General features: G+C 32.0%; 1 protein-coding gene across 1 annotated transcript; it reads left to right on the plus strand.

The window, feature by feature from the left end:
* The first annotated feature begins 10,346 nt into the window (after positions 1 to 10,346).
* Positions 10,347 to 19,461, plus strand: LOC134708147 (uncharacterized). The gene is made up of 2 exons (XM_063568466.1): positions 10,347 to 10,447; positions 14,078 to 19,461. Exon 2 carries the CDS (start codon positions 14,125 to 14,127, stop codon positions 16,789 to 16,791), a length of 2,667 nt encoding a protein of 888 aa, XP_063424536.1. The 5' UTR covers positions 10,347 to 10,447; positions 14,078 to 14,124; the 3' UTR covers positions 16,792 to 19,461.
* The last annotated feature ends 955 nt before the right edge of the window (positions 19,462 to 20,416 follow it).

Consider the following 20,416-nt stretch of genomic DNA (forward strand, 5'->3'; position numbering starts at 1 on the left):
TAGAATAAATCAGAAATATTTGCATTTAAGGCCATGCGTACAAAATTTTTTTGGTAATTTTGAACAATGCGCATAAAATTTAAATATGTCTTACTTTTAATTCCTTTAATTTTATGAAAAACGGCCATTTCTAAACTATAAAAAGTTCAAAACTCCAATGGCGGATTATGGGCATTTTCGTAGGTAGAAGTTCATGTTAACTGAGACATATAATACTATTATGTACAAGTATAAATGCCGTGAGAATCCAATCCAATATGATTTTATAATTAACATATAGGATATTCAATTTTACTGCTAGTAAGTATGTGTTTTTGGAGGAATATTGCTGCATCATTTAACCCGAGTATGATTTTATTCAAGCAGCTACATACAATAGCTTATAGTTATGATACTGGTGTTTTCTTACTCTTTGATCGTCTTATAGTTGAGTATTTTTGTAATGTGTGTATCATTTCGTTTTGTTGAAAGCAGGACATTTATAGTTAGTGGAGGAAGGAACACGCAAATGCAGTTCATGCCGTCCCTAGCATATTACGCTTGTGGCGACGTCAAATTATGATAACGGACAAACCTGCAAGACATTTTCATTAATCCGTATTTTTTATAGATAACCCTGTAATCTTAATGCTATTTGGTGTACCAACTTCAACTTTAAAAGTTCTTTTTGTTGGTATAGTTATCAAAGCCAAAAAATAAATTTCACGAAATCAAATCTCTGTTTTTTTTGCCGTAAAAGTTTTGTAAAGGCATGAAAGTTTAACTCGGACATTTCCGCAAGACATTGCAAATCTATTGTTTTGAATTGAATATGTAGCTTAATTTTTTTTTCAATTCGGATTTTGTGAGCTTACACTTAGTACAAAACGATCGTGCTTACAATTTAATGAATTATCTGTCAAAATTTTATTTTTGAATTGAAATGTTTCAAGTTTCCAAATTAACTTTCCGATGGGACATTTCCGAGCATCGTATTTTTTTGAAAATATGTATGCCAATCTTAAAAGGAGACAGCTATGTTAACCAGTACTAAAATATATTACGTCATAGAATGTTCATGCACAATTTCGAAGAGTTGCATGGACATTTCGCGAATTGTTCGAGTTTTATGTTTCGAGTTTGTTACATGGGACAACGCTGAGTAAACGTTATTTCGGATAATCTGTGTCTTCCTAAGACTATGAATATTATATTTTTATTCTTTTTCTATCATAATGTGAAAATTCAAAAATCAGTCTTTATTTTCATGTATAATTTGTAATATTTATTTCAGCATTTCTATAAAAAATTTCCCGTCAAATATTTACTTAACGCTATTTTTTGTGGTAGTGGCAATATCTAACGTTGCGTCTGTCTCATTGGCAATCATAATATATCTTCTTTTTTTATGATTGTAAATTGAGGGATTATATGAGTTTTTTTTTTTTTTTATTGTACTCGAATCCAGAAAAGATGAAGTGTAATGTATATTAATCGAGCAAACAGCATTCTTCAGGTGAACACATTAATTTTTTTTTATATAAAAAAAAATATTGTTTTAGAAATTGATAAGCCTAGATATGCCTTATAATTTTTCCCCGCATAGTTGAAGGACCTTTTACACTCAGAACCAAGTCATCAGTAGGCAGCTAGTACAGATGTATTAAAACAACCTAGCATCATATTGCTAGTAGTGGTAGTAGCATTCTCGGGTAAATTTGTTCCTTTTTTTATAAATAGAATGCTTTTATCTCCCTAATACTTACATTGTAAATAGAGGTGATACTACTTTGACAAATCCTTGTACATGAGAGTTTTCTGTCAAATCTTTATTTCACAAAGAATGATTTGCATAACAATGAACTGAGCTCAAAGCAAAGTATTCAATAATACACTTAGACAAAGAGCTAAATTCAGTGATATACTTTGTACTACAGGTCCTTCATTAACATCCATCGACCAAAACCACATCTCAAAAACATTCCATACTACATGGTTGGCTTCAGAAGTACTGAAAAAGACATGATTTTTTTTATCATATTTTTTTTAAGTATAGATACACAGGTTAAAACTTTCTTGTGGTACAATCATTCATTATCTAGCAACTATCAATTTGCTTCATGCACATATTGATATGTGTTGAGTTTATTACCTCTGTTGGAAATAACAACACACAAACCTCCACCTAATTTTAGTCAACGGACAAAAGATTCAAAAATATGAAATATTATCTAAGACTTGTCAGTGTCTATTTACCATTGTCACTGAATATATGTACACATAATTATATACATGCAAGACTAAAATTATGAAGTACATATATAAGACTAAAACTGACATTCAGTCTTTACGATATCTTCATTCCCAAAGTCATTTTCAAATTTGACTTCATGGTAAAATAAGATTCCATATCTACAACCAATGAAAAGGAAATATCCCTCTAATAGACTAGCATTTAAATCACAGTTTTCGAAAATGAAAGCTAGGTCACCGTGGAACCTAGAACTAAAGAAATCGAAACAATATATCTTAAATATTTCAAATGCATGTACATGAAATAATATTTATCTCTAAAATTCACCATATTGTTCCCTTTTTTTATCTTCTGTTCGATACTGTATATCCAGTGGCGGATCCAGAAATTTTCTAAAGTGGGGGCCCACTGACTGACCTAAGAGGGGGCTCGCTCCAGTCACGATTCAGTGATTCCCTACATTTGTATATAAGCAACCAAATTTTTTCTCAAAAAGCAGGGCCCCCCCCTAAATCCGCCTCTGATATCAACCTCTAGATGTCTTTCAATTACATTCAGTTTAGTGTGGGTTGATGTTTGATTGTTGTACATGTTACAATGAGCAAAGCCCATACCGCAGTCAGCTATAAAAGGCCCTGATAAGACAATGTAAAACAATTCAAACGAGAAAACTTACATGTACATGTCTGTTTAAGGTTACATCATCATAATATGTAGGGTAGGTACAGTACAGCCTGTGACATCCTCTTAGTAATGTCCACCCTCTTGCATGGTCAACATCCAATGGTGAACATTTATTGGGGTATTCAATCTTGAGATGTTGGCCATTTATTGGGGGTCATAAAACATAGGTAGATGTGTTATCTGATTATGTTACCTGTTAAAATCAATCACGGTTGAAGTTTTTAGTTTGTATGTTTCATTAAAATTTACCTGTACAGGTAACTCAGGTTCCTTTTAAAATTTACATTTCACCTTTTATTGAAAATGTAGAATAAAATATTGTTTTACTCAATTTATTATTATTTTTTTTGTCTTGAATTTTATTAAATTTCTATTTTTTAATTGTTTTTTTTTTTCATTTATGTTTTTTTTTTTTCATTACTGATTACTTTTTTGTTTCTTATTCTTTTTATTTCTTCATGGTAAGACTTAAGTATTTTTTTTAGTAAAAGGTTAATGTACATGGGCGCATTTCATTTGCGCCAATTTTTAGAAAATCAAACCTTTCATTTGCGCCACAAGGTTATATATCATTTGCGCCAAAAAAAACCACCTTCATTTGCGCCATTTTACAGGTATGACAGGTAATATAACGGAAAAGTTAAAAGATTATTTACGATTTATTTTGTTTTTGGTTTGTATATTACTCCCCCTGGATACATGTGTGAGTTCATACTCATTTCTAATACAAAACTGAGAGTCACCAAGGTTATAATTATATATGTAGTGCTCATATGACCAGTCCAGTGTGAGGTGTCAAGATGGACAGTCAAATCTGAGACAAACAGAGGAAATAATTCTGTGATATTTGATGACCACATATATAGGTTATCAAATGTTTTAAGAAATGGAGACAAATCCTTCAGGTGTACCAAAAAATCTGTAAAGCCTGGATTACGACTGATACGGACAGCAAAACAATTTTTAGCATTACTTGTATGATTTTATCGAGGTTTTAGCATAACTTGTATGATTTTATGATAACTGATTTCTGAGGAAAATGTTTAAAACTTTCTTTATTATTAAAAGACTTTTTAAAAATTTAATGTTTTATACTATTATTACCTGAATCTACATGTATTTACCTGTATTTACCTGTAATATTGGCGCAAAAGAAAGATTTAGTTTTTGGCGCAAATGAAATATGGTTTGTGGCGCAAATGAAATACAGTGATCGGGAAGGACGTGCGCCCTGCGCCTATAGCGCATATTCACCAGAAATGGCGCATAGAGTGACAAATGTAAGCGCCCACGTGGCGCACGATATTTTTCACATCGTTTCGAAACGTTTAGATATCGTCAAATAGTTTTCCGATCGTGTTCCGTGCCGCCATGTGTGTGTACACAAGGTTACAATTGCGCAATTATTTGTTTACATTTCACCGGGAAGTTTTTGAACCCAAGATGGTAGTAAGGAAAAAAATCTATGAGGCTTCTGATTGGATGGTATACCTTCAATTTATTGATTTTATGAAAGATAAACCATTTTTGTGCAAAAATAGTAACAATTTGGAATGATTGATTTAGTATTCTCTGTGGAAATATTTTTTTTGTGGTAATAGGTTGACTGAAAATTTTGCTATGTCATTTAGTGCGGATTTTGGAAGCGTCCATAACAACAGCTATTTAAGGCAATTTCCGCCGCATAAGCATGTTGTTTTTTTTTACTGAAATAAATTCTTAGTATGTCTCCTTTCAGATTCTGGCTTTGGTTTCTCTGCAATTTATGTACTTTTTTTTTTATTAGGATTCAAAGAGACAGGGTACCCTATGGAAAATGCATTGTAAATAATTGCGCAATTGTAACCACAACTGTATACTGTTCCTCCAATCATAGGAGCACCTATATATTTTTAGGACGTCTCGGGTGTTTTCCTATGGTAATAGAACCATGCGGTTTAACGTCTCGGGTGTTTTCCTATGGTAATAATAGAACCATGCGGTTTAACTGATAACCCAAAAAACGTAATTAACCATCATTCATGATATAATTTTTTATAAACATCTTTACATTTGTGAAATTTGGCTATTACAGACGAGATTTAACTCTAATTATAATCTTTTAATTTAGTTTAGCTTGCTATTATTTCGATTGAATACCCCTGAAGCCTTTTTTATGAATATATTATAGTGTTTGTCTCCATAAAAGGCGCTTAACTGTCTTTGTCATTTTTTGGTCTTTGGCTCGTTTTAACATTTTATAAACATGACTTCATCGAATTATTGTTTTGTTCTATCAATTAATGGTACTCTCTACTGTTATTCTTGTCATCTTGATGAAGTAATAATAATAATACAAGAAGTGCAGAGGACGTTTCTGAAATGTCCTCTAATACGGACGTCTGGAATGAGTATGGTATCGACGAAGACCCAAATTGAATGTTAAAAAAACATGAACATGAACAAGCCAAGGCAACAGTAACAGTTTAAACATTGTAAAAAAAAGGTTTATCTTTAATATTGTCCGTTTTGGAAGAAGTTATTGCATATTCATTGAAATTACAGAATCACAGGAACAATATTATTTAAAATCATAAAGGTAAGCTTGTACCAACACCTCTTTTCCAAAGGTTTCTTTCCAAAACATGAGAAAATAATGATACTTTTTTATTTTTTTACAGAAGTTAATTCGAATGGCCCACTCATTTGACAACATGGCCCATTATTTTTTAAAATGGCCCATTGAATTTATTTTTGAGGGGCCCTGGGCCCATAGTGAAAAAAACCTTCCAGATCACTGGAAATATGGTTTGTGGCGCAAATGAAAGATTTTTTTGGCGCAAATGAAATGCCAATTGGCGCAAAAGCAAAGCACCGATGTACATGATGTACATTGTATTGAATTGTTTGTCTGCATTTTTTAAATGAATTATTCCTATTTATAATAACTAATAATCATGCCAATGACATTTAAAAAAAAAATGAAAGTAATTAAACAATAAAATTGAGAACATGGAGAAAGGAAGTCAGTTTCTTAACAAAATAAGATGATCAATATCAATCCTTTTGCAATAAATTTTGATAACATCTAATACATGTAATATTATTCTGGAAAACTACAAGTATTATTACATGTATATGGTTTAGGAAAAAACTAATTTTGTTTATCTAATATTTTTTAAAATCTCAAAATCACTGAAAAGACTTATTTTCCAAATGCCAACCTAGTTATCTTCAAAATTTGATAAATGTTCATTAAAAATGCTAATCATAATGAAAAATGTTCTTAAATCTGAATAAAGTGAATCTTATGAAAAGAAATTATTACATGTATATGGTTTAGGAAAAAACTAATTTTGTTTATCTAATATTTTTTATTAAAGTTTAGTTAATTTCTGTCAAAATTTGTTTCCAGAAAAAATAAAGTACACTTCTAAAGATGGTGACACTTTTATGGTGTATTAATTAAATCATATTTTTTGGAGTATTATATCGTCGAAAGTGCTGAATTGGCATGATACATATTCTTGATATACATTTGCAAAGAATATGTCACTCTACCTAGGCCTTTTAGATAAAGTTAATAATTGCAGGGACTTGAATGAATTAATATAAGGCTTTTGAAGTCCTTGATAAAAAAATAATTTAAAGAAAAATCTAAGAGTAAAAACTTATGATAAAAATTGTTAACTTGACTGTGTCAATAGGTAGAGAATAAATGGTCATTATTTAGAAATAGAAAATAGTTAACAATATAAAATTCCTAGAAAGGATAGAATGGCCTAAAGACAATCTTGAATGCAGATCAGACTATCTACAATAATAAATCATTTTAATTTTAGAAAATTAATTTGAGAAATACCTTTTCAATTCAGTTATATTTGAAAATGATATTCATTTATTCTTCACTTACCAAAAAATAGACTTAATACATATTAAAAAATAACTTTAATTGTTTAAAATCATATACAAGGGATAATATCAAAACTAATAGTCATGAGACAATTTTTTTCATTAAGCTATTTGTTCAACTAGTTTTATTATTTCATTTAATTTTTGAATTTCTTGTTAAAATCACAGTTAATAAATTTGACAAACACATACATGTATATATTACCTGAGACACATGACCTGTAAGTTACATAATTTTAACAGTTCAATGCATTCAAGATTTACCTTTATCCTTGACTTGTTTTTGATTAATACCTTGTGTATTAAAAAAGTAACAAGGGGTATGATGATGAACATATAGGGCCACCATGGTGAACATATTTTTTATGGCCACCATTAATAAGATAAAGTCACAGGTAGTACTGTAGATAGGTCGGTATTTTCTTTTTATTATTTTGTCCATTTTATTTTTTGCGCCATGATTTTGAATTGTGTGGTCCGTCTTGCATGGTCTGAGTTGTCCATGGGGCGAGAGTTCCCCTATTTATAATGATTGGATTATTTCTTACAACGGCAATAAAATGGCTTAGGGTGGGTGCTCAAAATAGGATCGGTCAGGTACCCGTAAACAAACATATAATTTTTTGGCCTTACCGAGAGCACCATTGAAATATATACAAATCACGGATTGGATACGCATCAACTATGTAAGACCTAATTTCAACACCCATAAACAGTGAATATTTTTTTATCGCAAACAGTAGAATTTCATTACATAATCTGAAAGATGAAACCTTGAACTTCACAGGAAAAATATTCCCATTGCTGGGAAAAATCATTTAAAAAAGTATCAGTTCAATATGTAAAGCCATTATTATAGCATTTTTTCAACTATAATAGAATTTTCAGCTAAATGATAGCATCAAAGGCATACACCTTGCTACAGTAGCTTTCAGATTATGTAATGAAATTCTACTGTTTGCGATAAAAAAATATTCACTGTTTATGGGTATCGTATCAGGCGAAAGACAGAATTCGCGAATACACGGTTTCCGCTGTTAAGGTTCATCATAACCTTTTGGCTAAAATGGCCGTATTTACACCCCAAATTTTACTCTGAGTACAGACTAACCTATACACCTGCAACAGTTTTAAGGGATGGCAGGAACTAGATATATAAATTTTAAATGCATTTTATGTTTCAGAAAATTATTAACTTTTCTAGATTTTGCTATCCATTTTTTTTCGTTCCTGCAGAAGGTGCAAAAATTAACTAAGTAGTGAAAACGATTGAGAAGCTCCCCTCATATAATCAATGTTGTGAGTAGTATTGATTTAAATGGACAATAGATGGACAATAGACACCTGTAAACAATAGGTGATTTAACAGGTTTAAACTGTGTAACTGAGTGGACCGTATCAAATGAAACTCGAGTGTTTGTTTATTTTGCTATCTTCTGCAGACTGGAAAAAAATGCACATCAAAATGCAGGTAAGTTTTTCATTTTCTGAAACGTAGACTTCATATAACTTTTATATATCTAGTTCCTGCCATGCCTTAAAACTTTCCTAAATGTACCAGTTTGTCTGTACTCATAGTAATTTTTGAGGTGTAAACACGGCCATATTTTTCAATTCCTTATGATGAACCTTAATGCCAGTGTTATCATGACTGACATTAGGGGATGAAATGCATATAGATGTCTATAAACAGCTGATAAAGTCTATTCAATAGTAACTTTTGTGTTCGTTGAAATGTGTACATTTGGGGTTGTGCAGCACGTGTCATCATGACATGTGTCCCTTCACGGCCTTCAGTTTAGATTATAGACTAGAGAAGAGACTAAATGCGTACAAACCTGATGTCAAATGAAGATATACGGAATTTAAATAACGTTGATCTTTTAAATGTACGAAACACAAACGCATATGACAATTGTTCATATAAAATAGATAGTAAAATTTTCCAAATGAACGTCCATTAAAATTAAGTCTCTGATGAATATTTCCCGCGCAGATAGTAAAATTTTCCAAATGAACGTCCATTAAAATTAAGTCTCTGATGAATATTTCCCGCGCAAATGTCATGGAATAGACCAAAACGAATTTTAGGTGTGTGTTGTCATTAAAACATTCGGGTCAATGAACACAGTTAGATTAAATATATAAATATGTTAACTATATTTATATTGGTTTTTCAGAAAAGTGACTTTACCAGATTTTTTTTTGTGGCAAACAACGGTAAATAGCCTATATCATCTTGACATGACATATGAAAACCCCTTAAGCATAATGGTGTGTGTATGGAATAGTCCATGGAATTGTCCAAACCGATACAGGTGAAATACGTAGAATAATATTGCTGTGTCTATTGTGGACACAGCAATAAAATCAGATTTAAGATCCTCATGAGCCCGTAGTAAAGTAAAAAAACCTGTAAAAAGCCTTATTTATAAAATTTGCTCGATTAACCTTGAAGTGAAGACTAATAAAAATTTGCGTATATAGTAACCCCCTAAATAAAATAATACTGTGTTCTAGACCACTTCCCCTTTCGGTGATCTACAGAAATGATTTTTTACTATATAGTATGTTAATTATCAAGGATTTGTATATTTGGTATTATATATGTTTCTAATGTTTACAATTTTTAATACAAAACTATTAATCAACACAAAAAATTTAACGCTTTAATTAAGAATCTAATACAACTGTTATACTATTTTTACTTTTTTTATTGCAACCAAATTAACGTGTAAATTATGGTGTCTTCGTCGAGGTCCGCGTTCGTGGATCGTAAACAATGTTGAGTTCGGTTTACATAAGATTTTGAAATATATACGTATCCGTCCGATCCGTGCATAAATTTAATTTACTGATCGATCGATGACCGTTGTCACGGTAACTCTCACATAGGTTATTTGACTTATCTGACGGATCCTATGAGTCACCGATCACCGATCAGTCATCGATCAGTCAAACATCCGTCACCGATCATTCACCGATCAGTCAAGTTCACGTCAAACAGTAACGCCTAAATTAAAAAAGTTTATTTTTTTATTTTGACTGATGTCAGTCTCTTGCTTCGTTGATTCTCTCTTGAATGGGTTTTAAATACATTTTAATATTTAGATTAATAAAATGAAATTCAAGTCTTGAAAGAAGATTTTTTATATTTATTATCCAAGAGTTATTCAGTTTTTAATGTTACCAAAGCTTGAGATGTTTCTGTATTTGTTAGGAACAAAACGGGTAGCCCTCCTTTGAAAATTATCAATGCAATCTATGTCTTGGTGTAAATATGAAAAGAAGATGTGATATGAGTGGGGGGAGAATAGGCGAAAAGTGAAACGTTTGGTGTGGGGCGATTTGATGATGGGGCGAGTTGACACTATTTCCTGATCAGATTTGACATGCGTTGTCGTTTCGTTCGTCCTATAATTGTTTCGCTAAGTTAAATACACTGTTTTAAATGACTAACGGAAGTAACGAACAGTGTCGAAATAAATTAATTCCGAATAACCTTTTTAGGCGTAAATGTTTCCTTAAAATGATACGGGTACGGGACTGTCGGATTTCTTTTGGGATTCAAAGATGGCTGCGCCCGTAGAGGGAAGCAAAAAGAACAACAAAAGAAGATGATGTGCTTAAATTAAAGCTGTACGTCTAGTAATGAGAAAATGAATCAAATAAAAAACAATCTGTCCATATTTAATATGAGGCAGGCAAAACCTGTGAATGGGGACGAAGTCTGTATGTATTATTTTAATTCAATCATGTTGATAAAAGAAACCGAAATACCGTACGTAATGTTCCCGATTTTGGTTCTGTTGTTAGGGAATTAGCTGTGACGTTCTTTAAGTTATGACGTCATATTCGATGTAAACAAAAGAAACGCTTTCATCAGGTAACGTAACGTTTTTTTTTCATATCAAACAAATATTAAAATTGAATTTGTATTGAGATCCAATCTTATGTTTTACTAGACTGATAAATATAAAAAAAAATCAAAGTCTCATGCAAACAAGACAGATTTCTGCGCAAATGCGGGAAAACCGGAACAGGAACTAGATCTGAAAAAAAACGTTAACGATTTTGAGTTCATTAGTACAATGAAAAATTTGGGAAATTTTCCCAGATTTTTTTTTTTTTTTTTTTTCATTGATTTTTCTACCGTAATTGGGGACTTCGTCCCCATATAAATATATAAATGCATACTTGTTAAATTAAAAACATTAAAACTGATAAACGATAGTGTTTACCATTGGTTCATTATAACAAATTGACAAATATGGCCGTATAAATACTTATTTATACACAATCAAATAATATGAGGCAGGCATTACCTGTAAATGGGGACGAAGTCTGTATGAATAATTTTTTTGTAACTTAAATATTTGTTAAAACTGTGACGGGATTGATTCCCTTAGAAAAACTTAGTAGATACTTAGTCAGCCGTAAGCGGTTGAGCTAAGGAAGTACTTCTTTAGCCCAGTCGGTTAGCGCGCTGCCTTGTAACACAGAGGTCCCGGGTTCAAGTCCCGGTGGAGACAAGCAATTTTGTAATGAAATTCATGCTCTCCGGTTACATTGGCGCCCAACAATAATAACCCACGGCTAGAAGAATTACCTAGCCAGGTTAAAATATAATTATAAAAAAAGATGAAAATATCATCATTATAGAGTATAATGACTCTTGAGGTGGGGGAAGTGTGATGGGATTGCTTCCCTAAGAAAAACTTAGTAGATACTTAGTCAGCCGTAAGCGTTAGGAAGTACTTCTTTAGCTCAGTCGGTTAGTGCGCTGCCTTGTAACACAGAGGTCCCGGGTTCGAGTCCCAGTGGAGACAAGCAATTTTGTAATGAAATTCGTGCTCTCCGGTTACAAAACAAAGAAACTGAAATACTGTAACGTTTCCGATTTTAGTTCTGTTGTTAGGGATTTTAGTTGTGACGTTATTTAACTATGACGTCATATGCAATGTAAACAAAGAAACGCTATCATCAGGTAACATTTTTTCAAATCAAGGAATTATTAAAAATGAAATTGGTATTGCATTCCTTCCTATTTATACTAGACTGATAAATAATTATTTTACTCAAAGATTCGATGATACAACAGGAGACTGGAAAAAGGAAGTACATTGTAGATTTCTGCGCAGGTCTTGGATTTCAAAACATGACATAAAAAAAATTGAACAATTTTGAGTTCATTAGTACAAAAAAAAATTTGGGAATTTTTTTTTTTATTGAATTTTCTACTGTTATTGGGGACTTTGTCCCCATACTACTTTGAGTAGTTACCTGTGCAGATTTGTAAGTTTAAATGTCTGCCATCCACATGCTATATAAAAATTGAATGCAATTTGTGTTTCAGAAAGATAAAATCTTTTCTGGAATATGCTGTTTTTTTTGTTCCTACTGAACTTGAGAAGGTGTAAATATACATACACCTGAAAAATTTTGCATTGATACTGTCTCAGTTGGTTAGGATGGGCCTCGCTAGATAGAAAATCATCTGCCTTACTCAATGTTACTGTACTCACATATTTCCAAATTTGACAAATTAACCATACACATCAATTGAGAGCATAGAGGTACATAGTTTTAAATTGTGATCATGTGATGCAATATTTATAAGGACTTGTATGGTTTTAAGTAATGGCTGACAAATTTGCATACAATTACAATGTCTATGACTGTAAGAAATAGTACCAATGATTCCCCTAAGACAAGTTTGATTTAAAAAAAAAATCAAACAAGTTATTTAAATTATGGACCTATTCAAGTACACCTTTTAAACTGCACATAAATTTAGTGACTTGGCACTTATAAACCTTAATATCTCCCCTTGACAAAGGGGAAACAGAGAGACTTAGATGTGCTTTTTTCTGACTGACAGCATTAACAGTGAATTATAATTTTGTGATTAGGGTAGTTTAAGGGGAACCACTATTGGTATGGTCAATGATATTTGGTATACACTTGGCACATATAATTTCTATGCAGATTATTTGGCCCAGCCCTCAGTTATGTTTATTGGCTTTGAAAAAAGATGGAAAACAACAGGTTAAATAATTTATTGCGTCCAAAGCCCTTTTTTGGATTTACCTTCATCAGGAACGCTCAAAGCCAAACATTTGAAATCCAAAGATGTATAAGTACCGAAAATCGTTGAAGAGCTTTATGTAAAAAATGCCTAAAAAAATAGCCAAATTCATCTAAAGCCAACTTTGCCTGAGGGAGTTATAGCGAACCAAATGAAAGTTTTCCACAGAGTCGTCTGCTCTTGACCAAGGTATTTAAACTTTTGCAAGTTTACCTGTCCCATTGAATAAATACCACAGGTATTGTTCTCTGTGTAGTTTATTCACTTGGACATTTAAATTTCTTCTAGGAGAAATCTATCACTCATTGATTAATTTGCCTGACCAAAAAAATATCTTTGTTGATTGAAATACATGTATAAAATCACATTACCTGCATGTGATACAGTATTTATTCAATATCAATAATATATTTTCAATCTGATTTAATTATAAAAAGTTTATTTCTGAATTTTTTTTAACTACTGCATGCATTTTTGTTTCAACAAATCTGTATGTTTTTCGTGGTTCTTCAGTTATGAAGACCTTAATTATTTAAACATTATTAGTGCAAGTTTTCACTTGTGAACAGACTAAAAAAATAGCAATTTTTAAAAGGTAAAATGTTGAAATTTGATCAGAAATCAACTTTTAATTTTTAAATCAGTGTTTATATCAAACAAATTGAAAATGTGTTATTGATTGAATAAATACAACATCACATGCAGTTTTATAATTACTTATTTGTACATGTATTTTCATCCTTGACGGTTCAATTTTTTGTTCAGGTAAATTAATCAGTGAGTGATAGATTTCTCTTGCAAGAAATTTAAAGGTCCCATTGAATAAACTACACAGAGAACAATACCTGTTGTATTTGTTAGATGGGACAATAGAACTTACAAAAGTTTAAATGGACAGGTAACTTGCAGGTGAATTTATGGAAAACTATGATAGGATTCGCTATAATACCTTGGCTTAGTGTCATAATAATATCAAAATTTTTAAACAGACAATTTTAGTAAAGTTTGTTAAATCATGTCAGTACAGAAGCACTGACTACTGAGCTGATGAATTATTGGTCTTGGGGCTAGAAGTTAAAAAAAAAGATTTGGGTGCAGACTATACTTTATGATATATATATATATATTTATTAATTATTTGACTAATATTAAACCAACTTATTTCTTAATTCACATTTCAGAATCAAGTAGCTAGTGAAGCTGGTGTTGACAGTAAAGTTAGAATAAAATGGATAACACAAGACGTGCAAAGAGGAAAAGGAGATGTAAAAAGGAAACCTCCAACAAAACTACCTATCGGAAAAAGAAAGCCAAAGTCAGCACAGATACTGAATTTAATGAAAATAATCAAAATGAAAGTTTTGTAGACACACCTATCGATAATATTCCCCAGAATGAAGAAAATTTGGATTTTTATTATGATTACTATGGTTACTATGAAGAAACATACAATTACGGAGATGGTGTCGAACCAGAAACACTTCAATTTTTGAAGCACAAAATATTTGATTTAATCACAGCCACACAAAAATCTGACATAATTTGTCATGATGCAGAGAAATATTTATCGGCCATTTTAGGTGTATGTAGTATAGAACAAAGAAAAGAAGTAATGCAAGTTAAAAAGAATGTATATGAGCCACTTACTTTAGCTTGTAAGATGACAAATCTAAACATGGTCAAGTTTTTTGTAGAACATTGTCAAGCAGAAGTTAATGGTGAAAATCATAATGGAAGACCATTACTCTGTGCTGTGGCCAATGGTGATGAAGATATTGTCCACTATTTACTTGAATGTAATGCAGATTTTAACATAAGTTTTGCAGAAAACTACAATATGTTGATGCTTTCCTTGCAGCTGTTTCCTCAAGAAAAATTTAAGTCGTTTGGCTATAAATCAAATGAGAATTTTGAAAATCAGGATGAAATTGACCATCTTAAAGAAACACTAACCTTGAAAATGCCACATAAATTTGAGATTGTAAAACTTCTCATTGACAAAGGTGCAGTAGAGAAATGCACAAAAGATCAGATCTTTTACATCTTGACCTCAGTTTTTAATAGATCATTAGGTGTTTCGAAGGAGTCACTTCAAATTTTAGTTGATAAAATTCCTAACTTTTACAATGTTAGGAATGCAGATGGCATGTCAGTTCTTGGATATGAAATACTTCACCGAAGTTTTCACATGTCAGAATTCTTTGATCCATACTTCGACAATGTCAAGGATATCAATGAAGCAAACTTCTTGAAATTTCATGTTGTTCCATTTTGGGAAAAGTCTGATAAGATAGAAAACAATGTGGACTTTGTACTAGAGTCTTTTACCATCAGCAAAGAATCAAACAATATTTGTTTATCTGAAGAGTTAGACGATAAATGTACGAAATATGTCCATGCACTTGTGTATTTAGCCTGCACAGGGAATATAACATACTACATGAAATGTTTACAGATGCCTGGCGTTCCTTTCAATGCCAAGGTCAATGGTTTGGAGATGATAGGGACATATTGTCTCACACATAGGTATTATCTACATGCTGTGCTATGTTGGAATGCTGCCAATAAATTGAGACAACATCGGTGTCTCCGTAAGACGCGAAATAAAACCTACTTCTCCTCAAATAACATATTGAAATGGGAAGAAGATATATCTTTGGAGGAGGTAGCTCGTACAGTTCCTCTCCAAGCATATGTTGTGGATATGACTCATGTGATATCAAAGATTTTCACAGACACCTCACAAAAGACAGTAGAGGAAGTAACCCAAAGCTACATCACCCATGTACGAACCGGAGTAATGCCAGATTTAACTATCAATACAGAAGTCTGCTCGTTCATGTCACATGTAGAAAAGAATATCAAGGATAAAACCACACCAATAGAAGCATATACTCTGATTCTTATCAAAAATGCTTTAGTTCATGAACGTATGATTGGATATGGAGATTTCAATACATTAGGTGCTTTTGAATCTCTTGCAAATGAGTTTTACGCAAAAGGTAAAATATTAGAATGTGCTACACTGGTGACTTACAGTTATCCATATTTTGTTAAGCATCTACCAAATGAAGTCAATTTATCTGTCATTGCCAGTTGGGACAAAAAGAACGCCTTGAAAAATTTCATATCACCATTGATAGACATTGTTTTGATTGAAAGTCTACATGCAAAATTAACCTTTGACCTTTCAATGGCAATATGGAAATGTTTATTCCTGGAATGTTGTGTCACACCAAGGTGTCAAAGGAAATTTCTAGAATTTGCATCATTGCTTGTGATGATGAAGAGAATGGCGAAACGAGAAAAAACAGCTGAAGAATATCAAAGATTTTCAGAGTTGATGAAGAAAGTTATAAAAACTGATCTAAGGAACCTATATGGCCAGACTCTATTACATTATACGGTACCTTCATTATCAAATCACACAATCGACATGTTGATGTCCCCTAACGACAAAAGTCCCATGATTTATGAATTCTCAGGATCGGTAGAAATGATCAAACTGCTGTTGACATACGGAGCAGATCCTAATGCTTTTGATGACGTAGGTATGACGCCTCTTCACTTTTGTTACTTTTTAATGTTGGACAATAATGAAGAGAGTGGAATAGGCAAACCTGTAGAGATTGTCCAGACTCTCTTAGAGGGTGGAGCACATCCAGATTGTGCTGATTTTAGCAAGCGTTCAGCCATTGAGAGTTCTCAGCAATCATTAGTACCTCTGTGTCCAGTATCACACCAAACACTACAGTGCCTTGCATCAAATGCCATTCTAAACAATGGGTTGTCATTTCATTCAGATTTAACCCCACATCTCGTTAAATTTGTTGAATTGCATAAAAAACATGGAAAGCCAACTACGCAGAACTTTCCTGAACAAGTATTTGGATGATTAACAGATTTAATTGGTCACAGGACTTTCCTGAACAATTGTTTTGATAATATAATATAGTCACAGAATTTTTCTGAACAATTGTAAGAATAATTGAATTGGCTGTTTATGATTTAGTTTTTCATCGAACCTGCAACTTTTGTTGCAGAAAGCTTGACATAGGGATAGTGATGCTGCTACGGCTACAGCGGCAGTGTTAGCTAACTTCTTAAAAGCTTTATATTTTAGAAGGTGGAAGACCCGGATGCTTCATAGTGTAAATATGTAAATAGATGCCTTATGTTACGAAGTTTCCGTCAGTCACATGTCCAATGTCCTTGACCTCATTTTCACATGATTCAGTGACCACTTGAAAAAAAAGTTCATTTGTTTTTGTAATGTTGAATTCTCTCTTATTATAAGTATAAGGATAACTGTATTTGGTATGTGCATACCTTGCAAGGTCCTCATGCCAATCAGACATTTTTCACTTGACCGCAACCTCATTTCATGGATCAGTGAACAAGGTCAAGTTTTGGTGGTCAAGTCCATATCTCAGATACTATAGGCAAAAGGTCTAGTATATTTGGTGTATGGAAGGACTGTACAGGGTACACGTCTAACTGACAGGTGTCATCTGACCTTGACCTCATTTTCATGGTTAAGTGTTTTGGTCTGTTTTTCTCAAACTGTATGCAATAGGTCGTCTATATTTGTTGTATGGAATGATTGCAAGGTGTACATGTCTAGTGGGCAAATATCATATTTTCATGGTAATCAGTGGTCAAAATTAAGTTTTTGTCTTTTTATCTAATACTTTATGTAATAGGTCAACTATATTTGGTGTATGGAAATATTTTATGATATATATGTCAGTCGTGCAGGTTTTATTTGACCTTGACCTTTTTTTCATGGTTCATTGCTCAGTGTTAAGTTTTTGTGTTTTGGTCTATTTTTCTTAAACTATAAGCAATAGGTCAGCTATATTTGCAGTATGGAAGCATTGTTAGTTGTACATGTCTGCCTTGCATGGTTCATCTGACCTTGACCTCATTTTCATGTTTCATTGTTTTCTTGGTTAATGTTGAGTTTATTTGACAGTTGTAATAAAGCTTTATATTTAGGACTAATAACAGAATATCAATAATTAGTAAAGAAGGTGAAACATTTCAGCGTGTGCACTCTTGTGTATATAACATGCACTGTGTCACATATTGTGTCCTTTGTTTGCTAGTCTGGCAGCTCTGGCCTTGGTTAAAGGTTAGATGAACTCTTTGTCATATTTAATATCATATTTAATGCAAGCCAATGTTTGTTTATTTGGCTGTAAACATCAGATTACCCGGTATACACATTTTTTTTTACTGGTACATGTAATATATTCCAGCAATTTTAACACTCAACAAGTCTTGATTTTGATTCATGTTTGTTAGAAATTTGTTGGACATAAGATTTTTAGGTAAAGATTGCATAGGGACTGACTTGATAGCTAGATGTTCCAAGGCTTATAATTATCACACTGTCTTTTTTGATAAACAAAATATAGTGCATTGATCATAACCTTCTATAAATCCTATCCAGAAATTTTTCAATGTACCCGGTAATATACGCTCAGATATTCAAGGCACAAAATGACGTTAGACTTGTCAAGAAACATAACTTTTGCAAGGTACCGTAATCTAATATCTAGTCTAAAAATATAAATGATGTCATTGTTAACCTCATCTTTAAAAATTAAAGTTATTTTCCTTTGTCTAGAATAGCTGTTAAATCAACTACAACCAATGCCATATTTAATATTACTTCCCACTGATAAATTGAAGCAATCTTTAAAGTTAACCGTTAAGTGCTTTCTAGCATTCTAGCAAATTAGTTAGTGGCTGTGGCTACATCATGTTGTATTGTCTAATTTGGTTGCAATTTGGGAACATCTTAGCTTTTCATTTTGGTGATGAATCCAATGGTTTGATAGTTCATATAAAGCCATCTATATGGATGGAGACTACTAAAATAAAATTATGAGGATAGCTTTAATAATTGGTTAAGTTGATTTATTAAATGAAATCTGTAAGAATGACATTTAGTGATTAGACTAAAATGTAGGTCAACTGTGTTAGAATTTATTATCAATCATGTTTTTTGTGAAACAAATATACACAATGTACATAGGTAGATGTCTTAGATTTGTTGGCACATATTTTTCTTGCATTAAAAGCCTTGTGGAATTGTCATTAAGTTTATATTACTGTTTTTGTGAATGTTTGTACAAGTATAGATACTTTGTGTCCTAAATATGAGATGTATTGTTTGTAATTTATAGGTTAACTATCTTTTACAATATCTATAGGTAACATACAGGGGTCGAATTTAAGCTTTTTGTGTACTGGCCAGCCGGACCAGTGGACTGAAAATCAACTGGTCCGGCTCCTAATCTACTGGTCCTGCAAAAATTACATGCATTTGACAACTCTATCAACTGTAATACTTAGTATCCCCTGTAATTGATGTCGCAGGTAAATTGTTTTGTAAACAAAAAGAGATTGCAAAGCCATCAGAGATTTTTATAGGCAAATCTACTGGTCTGACGCAAATTCTACTGGTCTCGGACCACCAGACCAGCGCTAATTTCTACCCCTGGTAACATATGACTGTAAAGTTCCTAGTATTAAATATTATACAGATGTTATTTTAGATGATTGTTATTTTCTTCATTTCTTAATCATGTTAATTTCTTAATCATGTTAATGTGAATCAAATTTAAGCCAAATCAAGGATATATGGAATTAGTTATACTGAAGGACTATAATACTCAACAGTTCAATTAAATTTCTGTTAGACCTGACAATAATTTGGTATGCACAATTTTTTATAATTTTCTTCTTTAAAAAAATCGGTAAAAATTAAACCGTAGTCATTAAAGATTTAAAGTATTCTTATACATGAAGTCTCTGATTAATTCTTATATAAAGTTTTCAAATTGTTAGAAAGATGAATCAAACTTGAAAAAAAAAAATTTTTTTTTAGTTGCAATTGAATGTGAAATATTCAATATTTTATTATTTCTCAGATAAAGTGTTGTGTAATAAAGTACTAGTCTGTCAGTATAATTCCTAGTTCAATTCCTTGTAGTTTTAGCTATAGCTATGATATAAATTCAAAACATACAGAAAGGTTTGCAAGCTAATGATCAAATGTTATTTATATTCACTATTAATAAATATTATCATGCAGATGAGCTTTCTTTGCCTTGTACTAATGGGGGTGTAAAGCAACCAACAATCAACCAATCAATCTTTGTTAAAAATTTACTCAAACGTAATAACATTTGACTTTTTTTAGTTCTCATTTCCTAATCACTGAGTTAACCATCTAGTCATGTTTGAGAGTAGAAGTCTAATCCTGAAACTCAAGGATGAATTGATTAACCCATGATATTTGAAATGAAAAGCAGGACAGGAGTTTTGAGTAAAAAAACAGGCAGGATGAGACACTGTGCAAAAAAGGCATGATGACAATTTATGAAAAAAAGTCGGGATGAACTAATAAAAAAAGGCAGGACAGAATAGAGTTAAAAATAAAAGGCCAGACAGAGATAAATTATCAACAAAAGAATGAAGAAAAATATTTCATCCATGTATGTCAATGA

Source organism: Mytilus trossulus, chromosome 2 (assembly GCF_036588685.1).
Source record: "Mytilus trossulus isolate FHL-02 chromosome 2, PNRI_Mtr1.1.1.hap1, whole genome shotgun sequence".
NCBI classification, from domain to species: Eukaryota; Metazoa; Mollusca; class Bivalvia; order Mytilida; family Mytilidae; genus Mytilus; species Mytilus trossulus.

What these genes read in the sequence shown, in the direction of transcription:
- LOC134708147 (XM_063568466.1), top strand. Translation starts at nt 14,125, where the DNA reads ATGGATAACACAAGACGTGCAAAGAGGAAAAGGAGATGTAAAAAGGAA.